This window comes from Anabrus simplex, chromosome 3, assembly GCF_040414725.1.
Source record: "Anabrus simplex isolate iqAnaSimp1 chromosome 3, ASM4041472v1, whole genome shotgun sequence".
NCBI classification, from domain to species: Eukaryota; Metazoa; Arthropoda; class Insecta; order Orthoptera; family Tettigoniidae; genus Anabrus; species Anabrus simplex.
Window position 1 is genome coordinate 324,198,303 of NC_090267.1, and position 21,877 is coordinate 324,220,179.

General features: G+C 37.3%; 2 protein-coding genes across 3 annotated transcripts in view; one reads left to right on the plus strand and one right to left on the minus strand.

Moving 5' to 3' along the window:
* LOC136866306 (RNA-binding protein 28) overlaps positions 1–18,136 on the minus strand; it is a 188,006-nt gene extending 169,870 nt beyond the window's left edge. Inside the window, exons 1-2 of the mRNA XM_067143149.2 lie at positions 17,864–18,136; positions 12,184–12,287 (exon numbers count right to left, since the gene is read on the minus strand). Of these exons, the coding sequence (XP_066999250.2) occupies positions 12,184–12,287; positions 17,864–17,879 (120 nt within the window). The 5' untranslated portion in view covers positions 17,880–18,136. The remainder of the gene's footprint in view (positions 1–12,183; positions 12,288–17,863) is intronic.
* Positions 18,137–18,906: 770 nt separating this feature from the next.
* ktub (Tub domain-containing protein ktub) overlaps positions 18,907–21,877 on the plus strand; it is a 162,434-nt gene continuing 159,463 nt past the window's right edge. For both annotated transcript variants that reach the window (XM_067144422.2, XM_067144423.2), the window contains exons 1-2: positions 18,907–19,057; positions 19,191–19,335. In XM_067144422.2, the coding sequence (XP_067000523.1) occupies positions 19,016–19,057; positions 19,191–19,335 (187 nt within the window). In that variant the 5' untranslated portion in view covers positions 18,907–19,015. The remainder of the gene's footprint in view (positions 19,058–19,190; positions 19,336–21,877) is intronic.

A 21,877-nucleotide genomic window follows, 5' to 3' on the forward strand; every position in this document is an offset into this window, starting at 1 on the left:
CTTCCCCATACAGTTTCATCACCACCATCTTGGTCTTGCTGATGTTTAAACCATATTTCTTAAACTCCTCATTCCAGCTTTGTATTCTCTCTCCCAATTCCTCTTCTGAGTCACTCCAGATCGCAACATCATCTGCAAATGTGAAGGCTTTGATATCTCCATGTTCTTTCCTTTTAATAGATTTCATTACTACATCCATTACAATAATAAATAGAAGTGGTGACAATGAGCTGCCCTGCTGCACTCCCCTCTTTGTTTCAAACCAGTCCGACAAACCACATCCTACTTGAATACAGCTTCTGTTCCCACTATACAACATTTTCACTTTGTCTATGAGGCTGTCTCGCACTTGAAGTTCTTTCATGCATTGCCAAATTCTTTCCCTTGGTACACTATCGTATGCTTTCTCAATGTCCACAAATATTAGGAATAAAGGCTTGTTCTTCTCCCAGTATTTTTCCATTAGCATCCTAATTGCAAATATAAGGTCTGTAGTTGACCTTCCTGGTCTGAAACCATACTGCTCTTCTTCCAAAATTGGTTCAACAATATCTCTGATTCTGGTCTCTATAATTTTTTCCGATATTTTCAGGACATGAGACAGTAGTGTGATACCACAGTAATTAGTACATTTTCGTCGGCTTCCTTTCTTGAACAGAGGTACAATGATGCCCATCTTCCAGTCCTCAGGAATAGTATTTTCCTCCCATATCTTGTTGAGCAGTCTATAGAGCCATTGGATTCCTGGAACTCCCGCTGCTTTCAGCATATCTGCACTTAGTTCATCTACGCCCACTGCCTTTCCTTTCTTCATGCTCTTGAGCGCATTTTCAACCTCAAGCCATGTAATTGGTGGTTCAGTTGTGGTTCCTCGACTTGGCTCTCCTCTATCCGTTGTTATGTTTTCTGTATCTCCATTCAGCAGCTTTTTGAAATAGATCTTGTGTTCTTGTTTAATTTCTCCCTCTTCTTGTGCCAGAGTTCCATCATCACGTTCTATTGCTTTTATGGTCTCTTGATCCCTTCGCTTGTTTTTCACTACTCTGTATAGCAATTTCATATTTCCTCTACTGTCCTCTTCCAGTTTGTCTGCAAACTCATTCCATTTCTTCTCTTTTTCTTCCCTTACAATGTTCTTTACAGCAAGTTTCTTGTTCCTGTATACTCCTTGAAGTCTTTGTATTTCTTGTTCATTTCGTTCTTGTCCCAGTTTTTGTTTCTCCTTGTCCAGTGCCTTCTTTATTTGGTTTCTTTCTTTCACCGCTGTTTTCACTCTATCATTCCACCATGGTGTCTCCTTTTTTCTTTTGATGGAACTTGTAACTCCACATAGGTTTTTGGCTTCTCCCACAAAGGTGTCTTTGAAGGCCTTCCATTCTTCATTAACGCTGGTTACTTCACACTTCGGCAAACTCTGTTGAATCCTTAGTTTGTATTCTTCCTTTATTTGGACTTCTTGCAACTTCCAAGTTTTAATCCTTGGTTTTTTCGTAATAAGTTTCTGCGTTTCATTTGTCTTATGTCTGAAGTCTACTACCAACAATCTGTGGTCACTGTCCATGCTTTCACTAGGGATGACTTTTACATCTGTGATGTACCTGCCACCATCTTTATTTGTGATTACGTAGTCAATCAATGTTCTATACTGGCCATCCCAACTGTACCTTGTTATTCTGTGACTGTCTCTTTTTTTGAAGAATGTATTTTTGATTATAAGATCACTTCTTCTGCACAGATCTAATAGTTGTTCTCCTTCTGGGTTCCTTTGTCCAAATCCATGTGGACCAATGATGTTCTCGTACCCAAGTCTGTCTACCCCAACTTGCGCATTTAGATCTCCAATAATAATAACATTTTCCTCATTAACAGTATCTTCCAGGTCTTGCCGAAATTTCTCTTTGTGCTAGCATACGACTCTAATTAGTGTAACCAACAGACGTCGAAAACATCAGATAACTCATAAATGTGCGTGTCCTTTCATCATAATTTGCAGGATTGTGCACAGGATTTGTCTTAATTCATTTGGTACAAGTTTCAACAACCATCAGAGAGTGTAAACGTGGAAGAGGACCTCTACATTGTCATCGCCAGAAGATAGAAGTTTGTGCCAGAGACTACACACATTCCATCATGAGTTTCTAAGTCTATAGACCGACGTCAACAACGCAGAAATGCAAGGGTTTCAGCCTTTGAATGTGTGATTGAGGACCCCAGGAGTTCGACATGAAGACAACAAAATAAGTTAAGTCGACAACATCTTATTTATATCTTTTCTCTGTAGCTCTTTATTTCTATTATTATTCTTTCTTTGGATTGGTCTTATAGTCTATAGTTGATTTCATTTTCACGATATTTCATTGATTCTTTCCTTATATGTGAAATAGGACTTGAAACTTATTTTGTATATTTGTTTGATTCCTGACCACGTGTTGTTGAGTTCGGAAATGACGGATCAGTTGAAGTTATCCATGTGTTATCAGAACCATCCTTTCTTATTGTCCGAATTTCATTATAATAGTGAGTTAATCTGTGTCAGTTAAATTCATCAAGGTAATATTTCCCCAATATTTTTTACATTTTCTTGATAAATTGAACTTATACTCGTGCCTCGTGGTAATGATAGCATGTCATCAGGATAAAATTCTGAATCGAGATTATGGATTTATTTAGAGTACATGCGCTGTGATATAGGATTATTAATGGATTATTTAGTCATTGAGACAAATTTAATGGGAATAAGACTTGTTTTGGGACAATAACAGGTTCTTATAATTTTTCTGACTACACATTGTGTGATACACGGTTATGATGATAGTAGTCGTCATTATGATGTTGTTACTGTACGTGGATTTATGTGGAAGTAGTACAGGTGATATGAGTCTTTGTGATATTGAATTTTCACGTGTTAATGTGGCGATATTTTGTACATGATGTTGATCATGGTAGAAGGGAGAGAATGAATCTTCGAGATTATACGAGGTGTAGTCAGTGTAGTAATGTCTTCCGATGATAAGAGTAAGTCCATGTTGATCGATGTGCTCCGTAATTCATTTTAAATTTGGAATAAGTTTATCCCGATATAATTCATTGAAGTTAGTAATTCGAAATTTTAAAGTATGGGTAAATTTTACTGTAGGACCTTAGGTCTGGAAAATAGATCCTCAATTTAATACGTAGGTGGTTTGAAAAGTTCTTGGAATGTACTAGAATTAAGTATCTTACCTCGGTGGAACTGCTTTTATTTTTCAACATAGTCTCCCTGTAGAGTAATGCATTTGATCCAGCGATGTTCCAATGCCTTGATCCCATCTCGAAAATGAGATTCCTCCAGGCCTGCACAATACCTCTCCAATTCGGCTGTCAGTTCTTCCCTTGTAGAAAATCTCTGTCCACCGAAGAAAATTTTCAGCTTGGGGAATAGATGAAAATCTGATGGTGCCAAATCAGATGAATAAGGTGGATGTGGCAACAATTCGTACCCCAGTTCATAAAGTTTTCCCATGGCAATAACACTTGTATACGGCGGAGCGCTGTCCTGATAAAAGATGACCTTTTTCCTTGCCAAACCAGGCCTTGTTTTGCGTATCTTTTCCTGTAGTTGGTCCAGGAGGTTTGCATAGAAATGCCCCGTAATTGTTTGGCCAGTAGGAAGATAATCTATCAGCAGAATGCCTTTTGCATCCCAGAAAACTAAGGCCATCACCTTTCCGGCCGAACGCACTGCCTTTGCTTTCTTTGGTGGTGGTGAATCAGCATAGTTTCATCTGTAGTCACAAACCGGCACAAAATATCTTGTTGGTTGCACTGAAAACGGGCCAGACTTTGTTCGGACATTTCCAATCTGGTGCGTTTATTGTCCAATGTCAAGAGCCGCGGCACCCATCTTGCGGATAATTATTTCATACCCAATTCTTCGGTTAAAATATAATATACCCGTTCAGAAGACATCCCTACAGCTTCAGCAATCTCCCGCACTTTCAGTCGACGATCCTCCATGACCATTTTATGCACTTTTGCGATAAATTCTGGGGTCGTAACACTTTTTGGCCGTCCACTACGCGGATCATCATCCAAGCTCTCCCGACCAAATTTAAACTCACTGGTCCACTTGGCAACAGTTGAAAATGAAGGAACAGTGTCCCCCACTGTGTTCTGAAAGTCGGCATGAATTTCCTTTGCTTTCATACCTTTCTTTACAAAGTATTTAATCACTGCTCGAATCTCAGTTTTTTCCATTGTCACAAATCACTACGCGGGAACAACAACAAAGAGTCCTCACTACCACACTCCTGCAGCTAGAGCACTGACGCGCTACGTGTTCACTCACAAAGGATGTGTGATTATTGCGCGGGAACCTCGTTGCTCTAGCACTGACATCTAGCGGTGATTCCGAGAACTTTTCAAACCGTCCTCGTATCTTAATAATGTTATAGTTCGATACCAGGCGAACTCACTTTTCCTTGCCATAATTCGTACCCACGTTGAGACTTTACATTTTCAACAACATTTATAAACGGATTTACGGGAGAGTGGTAATACTGATTACTACCTGAATGTGACGTGTAGATATTGTAAATATTTCTTCTTTTAGAATTTTCCAGTAGTTAGTCGTAGACTTAGTGAGATTTTCTAGTGTTAACTCATTGGGCCCGAGCCACGGAACCGTTCCCTGCTTCGTCTTGGTGGACCAAACGCCGGACCACGGAACTGTTCCGTTGTCTCATTTTACTACGTAATTCAACTTTCCCTCAAGAGATGGCAGAGTGAGTTGCATTTGTGATTTGTGTAGGGACTCCTTCTTTGCAATGTTATATGCTCTTTGCTAATATATATCGATAGTGTGCTTGGTAATATTAGTTTGAAGTGGGCTATCTCTAGCTTTGAGATTCGCTTGTAAACAAGATGGCTGCCACTATAGAACTGATATTTACCGATATATAACCCCCTTTAGAAAGTAATAATGATTAGGAATGTAATTTTTTCAATGAAATTAGTAGTAATATTAGTACTAGTGTGACCAACACTCCTGAAGAACAAATAGATGCAGAAATCAAAGAGGAAGTGCAAAGAGAAGACTGAGTTACAGCTCAGCAGGCGGGCTGAGTATGGTCCCGTGATGCAAATAAAATACAATGTTTTACAGTATTCCTTGTTCCGCAGTTTGTGTTATGAAAGCCTTTAGTTTTCAGGTATATTTAAATCTTTAATGGTCTTGTAAGTAAGAAATTTCGCACGATATGAAGCGACACTATATTTCCTCCAAAATAATCCCAGCGCCAATGCAGTTTCAATCCAACAAATATGCAGGGCTCAATGGGTTAAGGCATTTTTCTTGTGCATTAGTGTTGTGATAATCTGTGACACTTTAGTGATGTTTATACATAGTTGTGGACAGGGTTTCCACGTTGATGAAGTATTTTCTCTATTTAATGATTTTTTTCAAGGAGTCATAATGCTAATTTCAGTTCTTATGATGACCAAGCGATAATAAATTTCGTTGTTAATTCTCACGAGAAGATAAGTGGGAAAGACGTTGAACAGATATACTCGACGTCTCGAATGAACTTTATCAGGAAACAAAAGCAAATTCAAATTTCATTCACATGTTAATAAAATTTTGATTAAATTAATTTCACTAATATTTTGTTAAAAGAAGTAAACTTGTTAATCTTGAATATTTATCTTATACACTTCATTAAAATTTAATGCAATTTTCCAGATTGTTCGAGGAATTCGAGGAAACAAGCTCATTTTTCAAAATAATAACTTTCAAATTATTTAATTAATAATTATCGAACAAAAAAAATATGTTATATTCAACACTGTTAGAATTGTAGGGAAAACTAAATCACGTGTACCACTCCATTTGTTAGTATTTTTTATGTCAATCAAGATTCAGTAATAAATGAACGTAACATAGCGATCATTTTCATCATCATAGATATCAGGATGGCAAATATTTTATTTTAATAAATGTGTGATATGATTTCTAAACTTAAATATTTTCATTTTCCGAACCTCATGTCAAATCCTGCCACTTATACTTATTAAGTCAGCAATCTTGTCGAACTGAGCACCCCTGAGGTGTCTCTTGTTCACCGGCAGACCTAGTTACGGGGACAATATATCACAGAATTTGTATATTTTTTGCTACTATTACTGTGTGAGGGATAAATACTACTTTTTCATTAATGTTGCTGGTTTTTAAAGCAATTTTTAGGTTCTGCTTTTTAGGACGTTAGTGATTACAGTTATTATTACTAAATTTGAATGCGGCATAGGCTACTTTTCTTAAGTTTTTTACTCCTTCGTCAAAGTGGTTATGATCTTGTTTGTCATCATCATCTCCCATTATCCAGTTGTAGCCGGGTAGGGGCAAATATGATTCCTCTCCACTTTCTTCAGTCTTTTCACCACTCCTCCTCCAACACTGTGTCACAGTCCAGGTTTCTTTTTCTAATACTGCATTGGACTGTGTCCTTCCATCTCAATCGTGGTCGTCCGCGGCCTCTCCTTCCTTCCATTATCCATTATCTTTTTTTTTTGGCATTCTTTTATCACTCATTTGCTTTATGTGCCCAAATCATCTTAGTCAGTTCTTCTCTATTCTATCTTTCATTTTTTCCACTCCAATTTCTTCCCGGATATTCTCATTCCTTATTTTGTCTCTTCTACTCTTCTGTATCATACTCCTCAAGAACTTCATTTTGGCTACCTGTATTCAACTCTCATCCTTCTGTCATTGTGCAAGTTTCAGCTCCGTAAGTTGTTAGGGGTACGTAATACATCTTGTACATAGTTTCCTTTGTTTCCATTGGCACATCCTTGTCACATAACATATTTCTTACACTATGATAGAAACAGCTTCCAGCTTGAATCCTCTTACTAATTTCCGCATCCAGTCGAGCATTCTCCATTAATTTAACTCCCCAGGTATTTGAACATCTCCACTACTTCCAGGGGCTTGTCTGCAAGTCTAATCTGACCTTTCCCTTCTTTCTCCCTCTAGTCATAACAAGAGTTTTACTCTTTTCTACACTTATTTTCAATCCACATTCTTCGATCTTCCCATTCACCACATCCAACTGTTCTTGAACATTTCATATCCTCTTCTCCCCAAATCATATCATCTGTAAATAACATGATGTTCATTTCTCTTCCTCCATATGATGCTTTTGCTGCTCTCATGATGTGATCCATTCTATTACAAACAGGATTGGCAATAGAACACTTCCCTGTCTCAGCCCACTAGTAATTTTTTACCAACGTATACTGCCAACTTGTGTTTGCATGCAACTACAACATTCCTTTGTATATTGCCATGATCATTTTTATTAATCCCTGTCCAATTTTTCTTTGCACCAGACTGTCCCAAACTTTAGTCCTGGGGACACTGTCATATGCCTTTTCAATGTCAATGAATGTCATCACCACATCATTCCCATACTCCCATTGCTTTTCCATTAGTTGTATCATAATGAAAATAGGCTCTATTGTTGACCTTCCACTTCTGAAACCAAACTGATTTTCCTGTATCTGATTTTCAACCCTCAACCTTATCCTACTTTCCAGTATCCTCTCAATTTTCTTAGCAACATGGGATATCAGAGTAATTCCCCTGTAGTTCTTCAAGACTTTCTTATCACCTTTCTTGAAAACTGGGATTTCCTTTTTGCCAATCCTCAGGGACTTCCTTATTCTCCCAGACAATCCTGAGAACTCGATATGTCCACTGCAGGCCTACAGCTCCAGGTGCCTTTATCATCTCCACTGAAATTTCATCTATTCCAGCAGTTTTTCCATTCTTTATCTTTCTTACCGCCATTTCAATTTCATTCTATGCAATTTCTTAATCCATTTCTTCATCAACTAGTTGCCTTTCCTGGTCGTCCGTTGAATGACTGTCATTAGTTCTCATGTTCAGCAACTTCTGACAATCTATTTCTTATTTGTTTGTATGTTTACTAATTAGCTTATTTATAAACTTGACGCTAAATCTGTTTCTCATGGCTATTTCGCAGACAGTCTTGATTTCTTTCTTCAAATTTTTCTTTGAAAGCAGGAGATCCAAAATTTCCTTTCCTTCGTTAACATTACTATCTATAATAGCTAGAACATCGTCAACGTAACGTGTCCAGTATTTTATGACTTTGATTTTGTCTATGATGCTTGTGTGTTCTATGGGGTCCATATATATAATCGCCAAGATACTCAAGGACGGTGCTCCCAGAGGTAACCCTATCTGCTGGTACATTTTATTTTCAAAGACGAAATAATTATTACTTAATGTGAATTTTAATAAGCCTATGAACTCATCTATTTCACCAGTGTTCAATTTACTGAATTTGGTTAAATTATTCTGTATCAAACACAAAACGGTGGCCCCTTGTTTTCTTTTCCATCATGAATGTGGCAGCTATCCATGCTTTCATGATTTTCACAATTTACAATTTGCTTTTAAGTCGCACCAACACAGATAGGTTTTATGGCGACGATGGGACAGGAAAGGGCTAGGAGTGGGAAGTGGCCTTAATTAAGGTACAGCACCAGAATTTGCCTGGTGTGAAAATGGGAAACCATGGTAAACCATTTCCAGGGCTGCCGACAATGGGGTTCAAACCCACTATCTCCCGAATACTGGATACTGATTTTCACAGCCAACGCTGAAGGGAAGATGAAACAAAAAGAATTTCTTCGAAAGTTGTCAGGGAGTCTTGTTGAAAAGAATGTCCAGCAAAGGGCAACTTTATTCACTGGAGAGCTTTGCCAGAAAATTGGCTCGCAAAAGCAAGATGCCATTCAAGAAGATGAAGGAGGGCAACCTGAGAAGAAAAGATGCAGACTCTGCCTGAAAGAAAAGCACTTGATACATGCAAGCGTTGCAAAGAATTTGTGTGCATACTGTTCCCATTGCAATTCTATGTAATCTAATCACGAACTTTCATCTTTGTTCAGTTTCAACTTTCACCTGTAAATTTATGTTTTCATTATTCAGTTTTGTATTTTTCTAGTGTGATTTCATTTTGATTATTTTATTTTATATGTGCCAGAAAGTAAATATTATTTTATTTCATTTCTGAGATATTTAAAAGTGAATGTACGTTCAGTTTGTCAGCGATGCCGCTGGTAGGATCCTCAACAGCTCTGCCATCAGCTGTCATAGGTGGCCTAGGCATCAATGAAGAGGCGTACTAGGGAAATGAGGAGTAAGGTAGTTTCCCGTTGCTTTCCTCATCGAGCCAGAGTTACCATTACATATCAGTCTGCCAAGCCCACCAAAATGCATACACCAACTGACCCTATGAGCAACATTTTCACACCGTTCATAGCAGGGACTGGCTGCATAAGGATTGGCATTACTAGCATCGCTCATACCTCAGTCACTTTCATATTGTCAAATCCAAGGATAAGACAGACAGATCTATGAAAGTAACAAAATTGCTCTAGCCTATACCTGAAGACAGTGTACTGTAAAGACTAGGTTCTGCCAGCAAAGGCATATTGAAAAGTGTACCAACATACAATATGTGGAAGTCACTTATGGACCAGAATTTGTATAATGAAAGCTTTGTAATGGGCAAAAAGTGATGGTAATAGCATTTTCCACTCTTATTTTTTTTTTGCTAGTTGCTTTACGTCACACCGACACAGATAGGTCTTATGGCGACGATGGGACAGGAAAGGGCTAGGAGTGGGAAGGAAGCGGCCATGGCCTTCATTAAGGTACAGCCCCAGCATTTGCCTGGCGTGAAAATGGGAAACCACGGAAAAACATTTTCAGGGCTGCCGACAGTGGGGTTCGAACCTATTACCTCCCGAATACTGGATACTGGCCGCACTAAAGCCACGGCAGCTATCGAACTCGGTTTTCCACTCTTTAATGTTAAGGAATATCGATGTTATCCATCCTCTCAGTTACTGTACTTTCATGGCTCAGTGATATTTATGTGGACGCATATTTCTCTGACACATGCGATCATCTGTACAACTTCTAAAAGAGTGCCTATCAGAAGATGAAATAACAGTGTAAAATTCACTTGTGACATTTCATTCAGGAATTCTAAACCAATACTTTACTTGTGGACTTATCCAAATGAGAGGAGTAAAATGAACATCATGTTAACAGCTATCAAAGTGTAAATTCATTTATTAAACCAAAGACTGCACATCATAGTTTAGTGATATAGTTTAAATAATGAAAGTCTGGCTAGATGAATCTTCTAGAATTGATCTTCCACTGAGAAATCACAACCTACATCAGTATCGTGAGTCTTCCTGGGATAGTTGAAGTGGATCTTCTGGAATTTCATGGTAGGTATGGTGATGGAGAATGGTGAATAGAACTTCATGGTATTCATGGTGCTGTTATTTATAAGTTTCATTTCCGTATTGATAGATATTACTTTACAGAAAAACAATATATATACAAATCTCCACCTTATCAATACAAATTTATTTTACATTAAGCAGGTAAATATAGTCAAATAGTCAAGACTAGTTTCGACCCCTAGGGGGTCATCCTCAGTTGACATGCATTAAAAATTGTATTGTTCACAAAAACATCACATATAGTGGTAAAAGCTTAGACTAATTTAGACTGATCATTAATGTTGGTATGTCTAATGCATGATTGACTAGTGTGCATCGTTCATGAAGACACATATCACCTTACTGCTACTACCATCCAATTTTTAGGTTATATAATATGGAACACACATATGTTTGTGTAACTCAACAGTGGCAAGTTCAACTATATACACAATTGGCTATTGATTAGTCACATGAAAGTACAGAACACTGGCTTGAACATTTCTGATTGAGATATCAATGCAACACCTTACTTGCATACATCCTAGAAGCTAAATTCAGTTTGTAAAGCCCATTACTTCTGATTGAAACTTAGTATGAAGTTAAAATTTGAATAAAAATATTTGCTTAATGTAGGCATTAAAATGTTGTTAAAATGGGCATCCATTACGGATCCATTTTGTTGGAACACTATATATACAAACCCCATTTATTCCAAATCAATGTACATGTTGTACCACACATAAACAACATCAATGTAATGTGTTTTTAACTAGACATGTGTGGCATACATACCACTGTTTTTGACTATATGCCCATTTTAACAACATTTTAATGCCTACATTAAGCAAATATTTTTATTCAAATTTTAACTTCATACTAAGTTTCAATCAGAAGTAATGGGCTTTACAAACTGAATTTAGCTTCTAGGATGTATGCAAGTAAGGTGTTGCATTGATATCTCAATCAGAAATGTTCAAGCCAGTGTTCTGTACTTTCATGTGACTAATCAATAGCCAATTGTGTATATAGTTGAACTTGCCACTGTTGAGTTACACAAACATATGTGTGTTCCATATTATATAACCTAAAAATTGGATGGTAGTAGCAGTAAGGTGATATGTGTCTTCATGAACGATGCACACTAGTCAATCATGCATTAGACATACCAACATTAATGATCAGTCTAAATTAGTCTAAGCTTTTACCACTATATGTGATGTTTTTGTGAACAATACAATTTTTAATGCATGTCAACTGAGGATGACCCCCTAGGGGTCGAAACTAGTCTTGACTATTTGACTATATTTACCTGCTTAATGTAAAATAAATTTGTATTGATAAGGTGGAGATTTGTATATATATTGTTTTTCTGTAAAATTCATGGTGCTGTCGAATGGAACTACATGATGACATGGTGATCGAGAATTGGAGAGTTTGTGTCCAGCCTAAAGCAGAAGCCTACACTAACCTCTACTGTACTACGTGATATCATATTTGCCTTTCCAAACATTGTTTTTTTTACTCTGGTAATAAAAGACTTTTATGAGTTTTAAAGGAAACCACTCTCTGTACCAGATTCCAATTAATGTACTGCACACACTCCATGAAATTTAATATCTCATACTCTAAGCTAACCCATGTTGCAAACATTACCTGGTACAATATATATAAAACACAAATATTACTATGGGTCACACATACCCCAGGAGCTGTAGGTTAAACATCCCTAACTTGGACTACTTCTAAAATTTGAGCCAAAACTACAATTTTCTGCTTAAATCTACCTCCAAGAAGATGGTTGTGCTGCTTTTACTCTGCAAATCATAACAAATACCCACAATGGAACAATTTACAAAAGTCTCAGTTACCTACCTCAAAAGATAAATTCCGGACAACAATTCTTCCAGCTTTGCTGGTTGGCTTCCATTCCTTTTTTCCTTTAGATGGCTTGATATTCCGTCTCCTAGGCTTTCCTTCTGAAAGTAGAAAATGGTATTGCTTAATTTTAGATTAGATCCAGCTCAGTAAAGTTACTTCTATTAGAAAATCTGTATATATATATATATATATATATATATATATATCTGTGCTTTGTTCAGAATTTGAAAAAAATGGCATTTGTGTATTTGTCGTGTCCACAGTAACAAAGAAATGCACTTTCTAATTTTTCATCATTTCTGTCTGTATGTATGTATGTATGTATGTATGTACGGACGGGAATCATGAGAAAATAGCTGAAGAGCATTTAATGAAAATTGGTATGTAAAATTGGGGAATTTTGCACTGATCTAGGCTATAAATAATTTTATTCACGCTGAGTGAAATGGTTTGATGAATCCTACAAACAGAAGTGAAAATTTCTAAACTGAGATGTTGAGAAATGAAGGTATTAATTATGATGAGGTTACGATGTTGCTGACTTGACAAAACAGATTCTTGATTTGGATGATATATGTTGTTGGAATAAACTGGATACTTTCTCATCTTCTGATGGTCTGTCAATAAGGCCCAAATTGTTTGAACGGATGAGAGTTTGGAAAGCAGACAAATGTCTGAAAAATGCAATAGATCTGAGAGCATGAGAATAAATATAGATGGTGGGGAAACTTACTTTAAAATGTATATTGGAAACTCACTCAGAAGCTGACCCTGCTGGACTAGGATCATCCAAAGCTTGTGAATGTGTTACAGATTGAGTGCTATTGTTGTCAGGTTTTGTAGGCTAACTAACACCAGAACATAATGGACCAGCATGAAAAGCACAGCCAGATTGAAAGCTTGAGGTGCTCAAAGTGCATTTCACTTTTCAGTGTCGCTAGCCCTGCATACGATACTGACCACATGTGGAGATAATATTTAGGTCTGGGTGGAGGGTCCCCAGCAGTGGCAATGAACACTTCTATCTTTCCTAAATATTAAACAAGTTAGGATTTATAAGATTTGACATCCTAACGTTTCAAAATAAATTGATGGGATGGTCCTCTAGTTCTACTGAACATTCAACTTCCTAAATCATATATTTCAACATGAGGGACAATACTTCACTCCCTTCCGCAAATCTTTTAATACTATGTTTAACAGTTAGAAGAACACAGTAACAGGAGACCTTCCCTCCTATACATCGGTGAACATACTTTGCTCTACTGGTACTGAAGCAGTAAAATTTGTTCAGTTATACTTTGAAGAGCTATATGTGTCTGTGAAACTGAAATTGACATATACATCAGACGACATAGAAGAATTACAACCACTCACTCCAACCACCATTCTGCAGGGAATTTGCAACACTAGGGCAAGTACATACAAGTGATTCTTGATACAACTCAATAGTTCAGTTGTGTCATTCACGTTCCACAATTTCATTACAACTAAACTGTATAGTCGTTGATGTGTGCATACACACGACAGTCAAGAAGCAGTCGTCATATAATGAATAACAAAAAAGGTTTTGCGTGTGCACTACTGTATCTTGAAGTTACATAGAAAAGAAAGAGAAAATTTTCTGTTCATCCATTATTTAGCAACAGATTAATGAAATGAAAATTTCACACACTGCATTTGGAGCTGTAGCAGTACCCAGAAAACTCCTACAACAAGATGATTTATTGTAATCCTAATTTTCCATACAAGATACCATCTACGAAGATATATTTTTACACATACATGTTTCAGCTCTATAGTTTTATCTTCAGTGGGTTAACATAAATTACAAGAACATATTACTAATAGTATGCTGTGATTGCAATGTCACTGATAAATTCTGTTTTTCTTAATATGGTATCTTGCTGTTGTCCTAGTTGACATAACTGATAAATCATAAACATCTGTCGTGAGGTTTAAGTCCTCTTGTCTAAATTTTTAAAAGTAACACATTGGTGTTTGGTAGAAGCATAAAATGTCAGTCTTTAATACTTTGTATACCAGGCGAGTTGGCCGTGCGGTCAAGGGCACGCAGCTGTGAGCTTGCATCTGGGAGATAGTGAGTTCGAATCCCACTGTCGGCAGCCCTGAAGATGGTTTTCCATGGTTTCCCATTTTCACACCAGGCAAATGCTGGGGCTGTACCCTAATTAAGGCTACGGATGCTTCCTTCCAACTCCTAGGCCTTTCCTAACCCATCGTCGCCACAAGACCTATCTGTGTCGGTGCGACGTAAAGCGACTAGCAAAAAAAAAAATTTTAAATAGATACTTTGTATAAGCTCTATTTAAAGTCGGTCAGTAATTATATGACCAGTTGATGAGTTTAAATTTGTTGGGGCTACATGTTTACTGAACAGAATAGGGCTGTAATCTTTTAACAGGTTACCGGTAATGTTATGGTCTTTAATCAGGCGAGTAAAACTGTAAATCTGTTAATCCTAGTCGTTTTCTGTATAATCTGTAATGGAAAGAATAAGGGTGAATATTTATGCTGGATAATGTGTAAGAGATCTATAACCAGATAAATGTGAGAGTGTAACTTACTCTTTGTCGTGTTGCTCACTCAAACGGCTTGATCTTGTCCGTTTGAAACTCTTGCCCTCAACTGATGTGCTTCTAACTGGTGAGGTAACACTGATGTGACTAATGGGGAGAGCGGCATTGAGGGGAGGAGTGAGGCACGTTGGGAAAGTGAGGGGATTACGTATTGTTCTTGTATGCTGGGGGGCAGGGCTTATTCTTATTGTGAGATTGCTTACAAATAATTGGAGTGCAGGTCTCAAATAATGTTTCCTTTTTTTCTTTTTTTGATCATTTCATTTGAATGTTTTCTAGAATATTAAGTAAGAGGCCCTTTTGATTATATTGCAGAATTTTCAGATCTTGGTCTATTGTTGTATAATTGTGATTCTTTGTGGTGTGCACTCATGGCTGAAAAAAGACTATGTTTTATTGCATCACAACGTTCTGCATATCTACAACCTGTTTGTCCAAGGTAAGTTCATAACCTGTATCCAGAAAAGCATTTCATGTACTATTGAATAAGCTCAAGTAGTTACGATGAGCTTGTCTCATTAACTGGTCCATGTTTATGTTAGGACACTAAATGGAAGAAGTTTAGGCCTATATCCCCACAAGAGAGACTGAATGTTACATTAAGGTAATTAAATCTCACAATGATACTTAAACACTTTATTAAAGAATAATTTGCATGAAATACACTGCATTTTTTTAGTATAATTTTTATTTACAAGGAATCCAGGTGTTTCTTATATCAAATTAATTTAGCTGTTATGAATTTGTACGCACATGCACAAGAAATGAACAGAGAAAGAATAATTTTTCAGTGAAACAATCTAATATTTTGTGTAACTGACAAATATCCACTTTCAAATACCTAAAATGTCACTACTGGGAGGAGCCAAATTCGATAGATTGGATTGAGTCGACTCGTTGGAGTGACACAGGAGAGGACGAACAGATGTGGTTTGAGGGTTTCATGAACCCCATGATGCTAATGGCCCTGAGTAGCTCCGTGGAAAAATAGTAATTCAGAATATTGTTGACTGAACTAGTCTCAGACACACGCGTGCTGGTTGATGGAAAGTTTTATACCCTCCTCGCTTTTATCCGGCAAAGTACTTCTAAAATTTATATTCCTGTATCCAATTTTTAGTCTTACATCAGTTATTTTAATGTAGGGACTAAAAAAAGTGCAAAATTCCTATCTACATCCCGATCATCATTTAGAATTTAAAGTAAAGATTCTTGAAAATGATGAGCAGGTTTTTCTTTGTTATGGCTCCGTAAAGGCCGTGGTTGAAGCTGTTTAAAATTCTCTTCATTTTCAGTTTCAACAGCAGTATTTCAAGTATCTATATTACTATCAGTGGGCCGTTGTTCAACTGAAAACTTCAGAAAAATAAGTTTCTCAAAAAATATTTATGTTTCCTACATTTGGTAGCTACTTGACCAAATGCTGTTCTTTGTGCTTTCAATTCTCTGGCAAAGGATGTTATTAAATTTAAACACTTTTTTTTTGCACTTTTGCACCTGTTTAATGTTAATGGCTTTACGCCCTACTAACTACTTTTTCGTTTTTTGGAGACGATGAGGTGCCGAAATTTAGTCCCGCAGGAGTTCTTTTATGTGCCAGTAAATCTACTGACACGAGGCTGATGTATCTGAGCACCTTCGAATACTACCGGACTGAGCCAGGATCGAACCTGCCAAGTTGGGGTCAGAAGGCCAGCGCCTCAACCGTCTGAGCCACTCAGCCCGGCCCCTTTGCACCTGTAACAAAAATACATACTACATGTGTATTGAAATGTATAAATACTTGTAGCTGTTTAAGGAAATATTACTAAAATAAAAATAAATAAAACTTACCAACTTTTCTTCTGTTATAGGGGCCTATACATCTAGTTGTGTCCATCCAGAAACCACATCTATACCAACTTCTTCCTATAACTTCTTATTTATATTAACATCTGAATACTGAATAATCATAAATCCTCCTCGACTGGTTTATGACTGTTATGCCGATCTGCAGTCGTGTCGACTGTATGTGCAGACTAATTTCAGGCTGTGGACTTTTGAGATATGACAAAACTGTCGAACAATTAAATATCGCATGCATGTGTCCACCCTAAATCTAAAGAAATGGGTCCAGTGAAAGATACTTGTCTTATTAAACATGGAATTATTTACAACAACTGAGAAAAGATATTTGTCATCAATTCATGAAGAAGAATTTTGCCCAATTTCACCATAACGGCCAATGACAAAACATCACAATGAAATTTTGGGGTTTTGTCCTGATGAGTAGGCCTACTACGAATACTGGGTGTACTAAGTGGGCATTTAGGGCAATGCATGAAGTGTAATTAGCAGGTGTCAAAATCTCTAGAATGAACGCTGCTGTTCTCACCCTAAAATGATCCTGGAAGAGAGATGTGTTCAATACGCTTGCCAGGGACCAACCCACCCGCCCCTAGAAGTACATTTACTACTAGTACGACTGTCAAACTCGCGTGCGCCACCTAGTGGTGGCTCGTGTTACTAATCCTTTGAGGCCCCTTTATAGTACGCGCACCTTTTCTTGAGCCCGAATCTCCATAGTAACGAATGGGAACCAGGGCTCAAGAAAAGTTGCGCGTACTATACTATAGTTTTCCCAGGAGACATTGCATCATGGAGAAAAAATCTCTGATAGACTGAATGTAAGGAAACAATATTAATTTATCGATCAAAGTTGTGCCAATTTCCGTTCTGTCAAAGATATATTATTATAGGCCTACTAATATTACCAGATGCGAGGATGTAAGGGCCTACACAGATGGCCTAACGTGGGTTATGGTAAAGAAGCGGATTGTTGTTAATTCACTTACAGGCTATATTCCTTTATTATAGTCGTAATGTATTACTTTTAATCCAGTCTTTTCAGTGTGTACACCGACAGAGATTTCATCGGATAACTTCGTATTCTTCAGTTATCCAAAAGCAATCAGTCGCACAGAGGTTAGAACCTTCCATCGTTCAGAGAATCACAAATTGACAGAACATTGTGAATCATCATGTATTCCTTGCTACACTACAATTCGTCGATTACCATGCAATTTCATACTTACTTGGTCTGTGTGGCATGATATTCGACCTCAAAACACTGAACCCCACGCTGTTTGAAAGATGTTTACACGGCGTGCAGTGAATAGATAATGTATCAGCACACGCTCTCAATCATTTTCATATTGAAAACAGAACAATAATCTGAAGCAATTCAGAGAAAACTATGATCAATAATTCAACACAAACAAATTATACGATTATACACGTGTTTTCAATTCGCAAGCACAGCTAGTGTTCCTAGGGTTATGTATTCCATCGCTGCCCAGCTGCTGCAGTCATCTGGGCATAGCCTGGCATAGCATAGAGATCAGAAGGAAAAAATGTCAAATGTTGAATTTTGCTTTCTTGAATTCCTTTTCTGTTGGGACATTCTGGATAATTTATTTAAGAACTAGAAGTTAGTCAATATTTTGAATTAGCAAAAAATTATTGCAAGCAAGAAGTTTAAGGTCAATTATTTTTTAAGAAAAGTATTATTGCACTTTCAAGTTGCATGTTTCCATTCAAATGTTGGCTACATCGGGACATATTATTTCGCAAAATAAATATATTTTTTTAAACACTAGTATAGAATCGAATTCGAAATAACTTGACCCAATTCGAAATTTGAAGTCTTATGTGGACATAATTACTATTGAAAAATCTATCATTCATAATTAATAGCAATTAATATTATTTTATTTAATTCATCTTCGGTGTTCTTATTTACAGTGTTACGGAAACTTCCTTCACTTGTTTTTCTGTTGAATATCATATTTCTCTAATGCCGTCCACCTTGACTCGCGTGACCAACATAAACAAGACAATGTGTCTTCCAGGAAAATCAGTACATATCCTTAGAATAAAAATTCCGTCATGGTTTGAGCACAATATTAATTAATGTATAATGAAGATGTGATATGCAATAATTAATGTGCATCAAAGAAAAGAAAGTATGTGAAACATATTCTTTAGGTACAACATGATGTCAGTGAGGAATTTTGTACATGTTGGTATTCTGTAATAATCCATATATACACAGAATGTGTTGTATTGAGTAGCGGCGTTGTGATTATTCTTGGTATTCCTGTCAAAGCGGGTGTTCGTGTAATTTGTTTCATGTCATTTATATATTTTTAATTCGACTGTTTTGTTTACTTGTTGAACTTGGAGTGATGACGTCTGTAAATCTTCGCCAGCAAAAGCTTGAGCAGCAGGTAATTATACTCATTATTTATTTGTGGCAATTCAATTTCAGATTGTTAGTTTTGTGTCAAATGATTTTTCATGGTGATAGTATTTGCCTTTCATGACACCCTGGACATTGATACGCTGTAATGATTTATTTAGCGCCAGCTGATGGAACAGAAGATGCGTCAGAAGAGGCAAACTCCTGGTATGGTGCAAGCCTCGGATGTAAGAGCTCCATCTGCCAAAGGACAGAATGGGTTACAGATCAGGAATTCAGCGTCCGTTAGAAGTCGAGAACTTCATGGTGAGGAATAAGTTATTAATCATTATAAATTTGTTTGCCCAGGTTGTTAAAGCCTAGATAATAAAATGGAAGCAATTTTCTAATCCAGTCCTCCACCAAGTGTTAAGTTAGAGTATGAATTCATTCTGGACGAGAATATCCTACCTAATATGCATTAGGCCTATAGGGTACGTAAAATGTAATTACACTTCACTGTACTTTGCCAGATTCAGTATTTAAAAGAAGGTATTTCATTGAACACCTAAAAAGTTTTAATACATACATGTGTACATCTTCATTATAGACTGTTATGCTTTTCAGCCTTCAGTCTGTAAACCTCTGTGTGATTACTAAATGCCACCACAGTCCTCTAGTTGTTATTAGGTTTGTGGTCTCATTTAGTTTTATACCTCTGATGTGTAAATCATTAGAAACCAAGTCTAGCCATCGCCGTCTTGGTCTCCCTCTACTTCTGTTACCCTTCAAGTCAGAGACCATTATTTTCATGGTAGAATTGAAATATGCACCACGCAAGCTTTATAATATTATGAAGAAGTAGAAACAATGCAAATCTTAGGTGGAATTCCTTTCAGAGGAAAGATGTGTTCATTGCGATGTCCAGGGACCCCCCCCCCCTCCCGCCCCCAGAAGGGCATTTAATTTTATAACCTAGTAAAGTGTAGGACACTCCATTGCTTTAGTAGCTATTCACATTGCTATTGGCTAACGTATAATGGGATATGGTGTTATTCCCATCACTGATGAGAAATACATTCTTGGTAATGAAGTGGCGTATGGTTTTTAGTGCCAGGAGTGTCCAAGGACAAGTTCGGCTCGCCAGATGTAGGTCTTTTGATATGACCCCCGTGGGCGACCTGCACGTCGTGATGAGGATGAAATGATGATGAAGACGACACGTACACCCAGTCCCCTTGCCGGTGAAATTAACCAGTTACGGTTAAACTTCCCGACCCTACTGGGAATCGAACCCGGGACCCCTGTGTCAAAAGGCCAGCACGCTAACCATTTAGCCATGGAGTCAGACACATTCTTGGTATTCCTGTAAAAGCGGGTGTTAGTGTAATCTGTTCAATGTTTTACAGTAATATATGTGATGACTAGATATTGGATCTTTAGGTCCCAAAATGACGAGTTTTAGGCACCTTGTGTACGTGGAAATAAATGTAGGCCTATAAAATAGGTTCTTATTGGTTTTAAATAGGCGCAATGAGGCTGACATATCTGAGCCCCTTCAAATACCTCCGGACTAAGTCAGGATTAAACCTGCCAAGTTGGGGTCAGACGGCCAGTGCCTCAACCGTCTGAGCCATACAGCCCGGCAATAAAATTTCATTTGCTGTGACGGTAGGTACATAATACGGATAATTGCCTAATAATAGGCTTGATAGGGTCTTGTGGAAAACAATACGTAAAAATCTAACGTTCCGATGTCTATCGATGATTGCAGTTCAAGGTTGACCATAAACACCCGGAATATTTGCAAAAATATATTATTTGTATGCCTTCCGCTTTTGGTATTTGTTTCAGGTATATTTACAAAACAAGGAAGAAATTCTTTTGTTGAGAATGTAGGCAGTCTGAAAATGTTTGTGTATAATTTCCAGGAAAGGCTGGAATTTAATAATGATGTTATTGGCTTTACGTCCCATGAACTACTTTTTTGTTTTTTTATTAATTCGCAATAGCAAATTTAATCACATTAAAAATGTAACAAGAAACTTAAATGCATGTGACACCTGGAACCAACTTTGAGGTATGGGAGTTGGAAAATGTAAGGAACCTCAGGTTCCAACTATATCTCTTGATCGTACATTAAACTCTAGCTTTATAACTAACCCAGAAAAAAAGAATCTCAACGTCAAAATCCTATCCATCCAAATAAAGGAATCAGTGAACCCACAGAAAACAAACATAATTTCTCGTTTCACCCCTTCAGTGTAAATGATGTAAAGTGTATTTTGAATTCAGTTAAGTCACTAGGTAAAGGAACAGGTTACATCCCAAAAGGCACTGTTCATAGTTATTACCCACATTGTAAACTACTGTCTAACTACAGGGACATTTCCAACTACATGGAAGGGTGCTCTAGTAACCCCAATATTAAAGCAAACCAAAGCAAATAAGCCATCTGATTACTGACCGATTTCTCTTCTTCACCTCTCTTGAATGTTCTTGAATGACTCGTATACGAGCAGTTAGTAGAATTCTTAACCAGTCATTCTCTTTTAGACCCATTGCAGTGTGCCTTCAGAAAGGGACACAGTACTACTACTGCCCTTCTTCAGCTAACAGATGACATAAGACTAGAAGTGGACAAGTGGCAGGTGACGATACTGACACTCCTTGACTTAAGTTCTGCTTTTGACATGGTAAATACAGACGTACCGGTACTATTATCCAAGCTCCACTCTCTGCATATCAGCCTGATTGCCCTAAATTTTTAAGTCGTACCTTACAAATTATCACCAGTGCATGGTTGTAAACAATCAAAGATCCCAACGGACTGTAAAATCATCTGGTGTCCCACAGGCGTCTCTTCTAG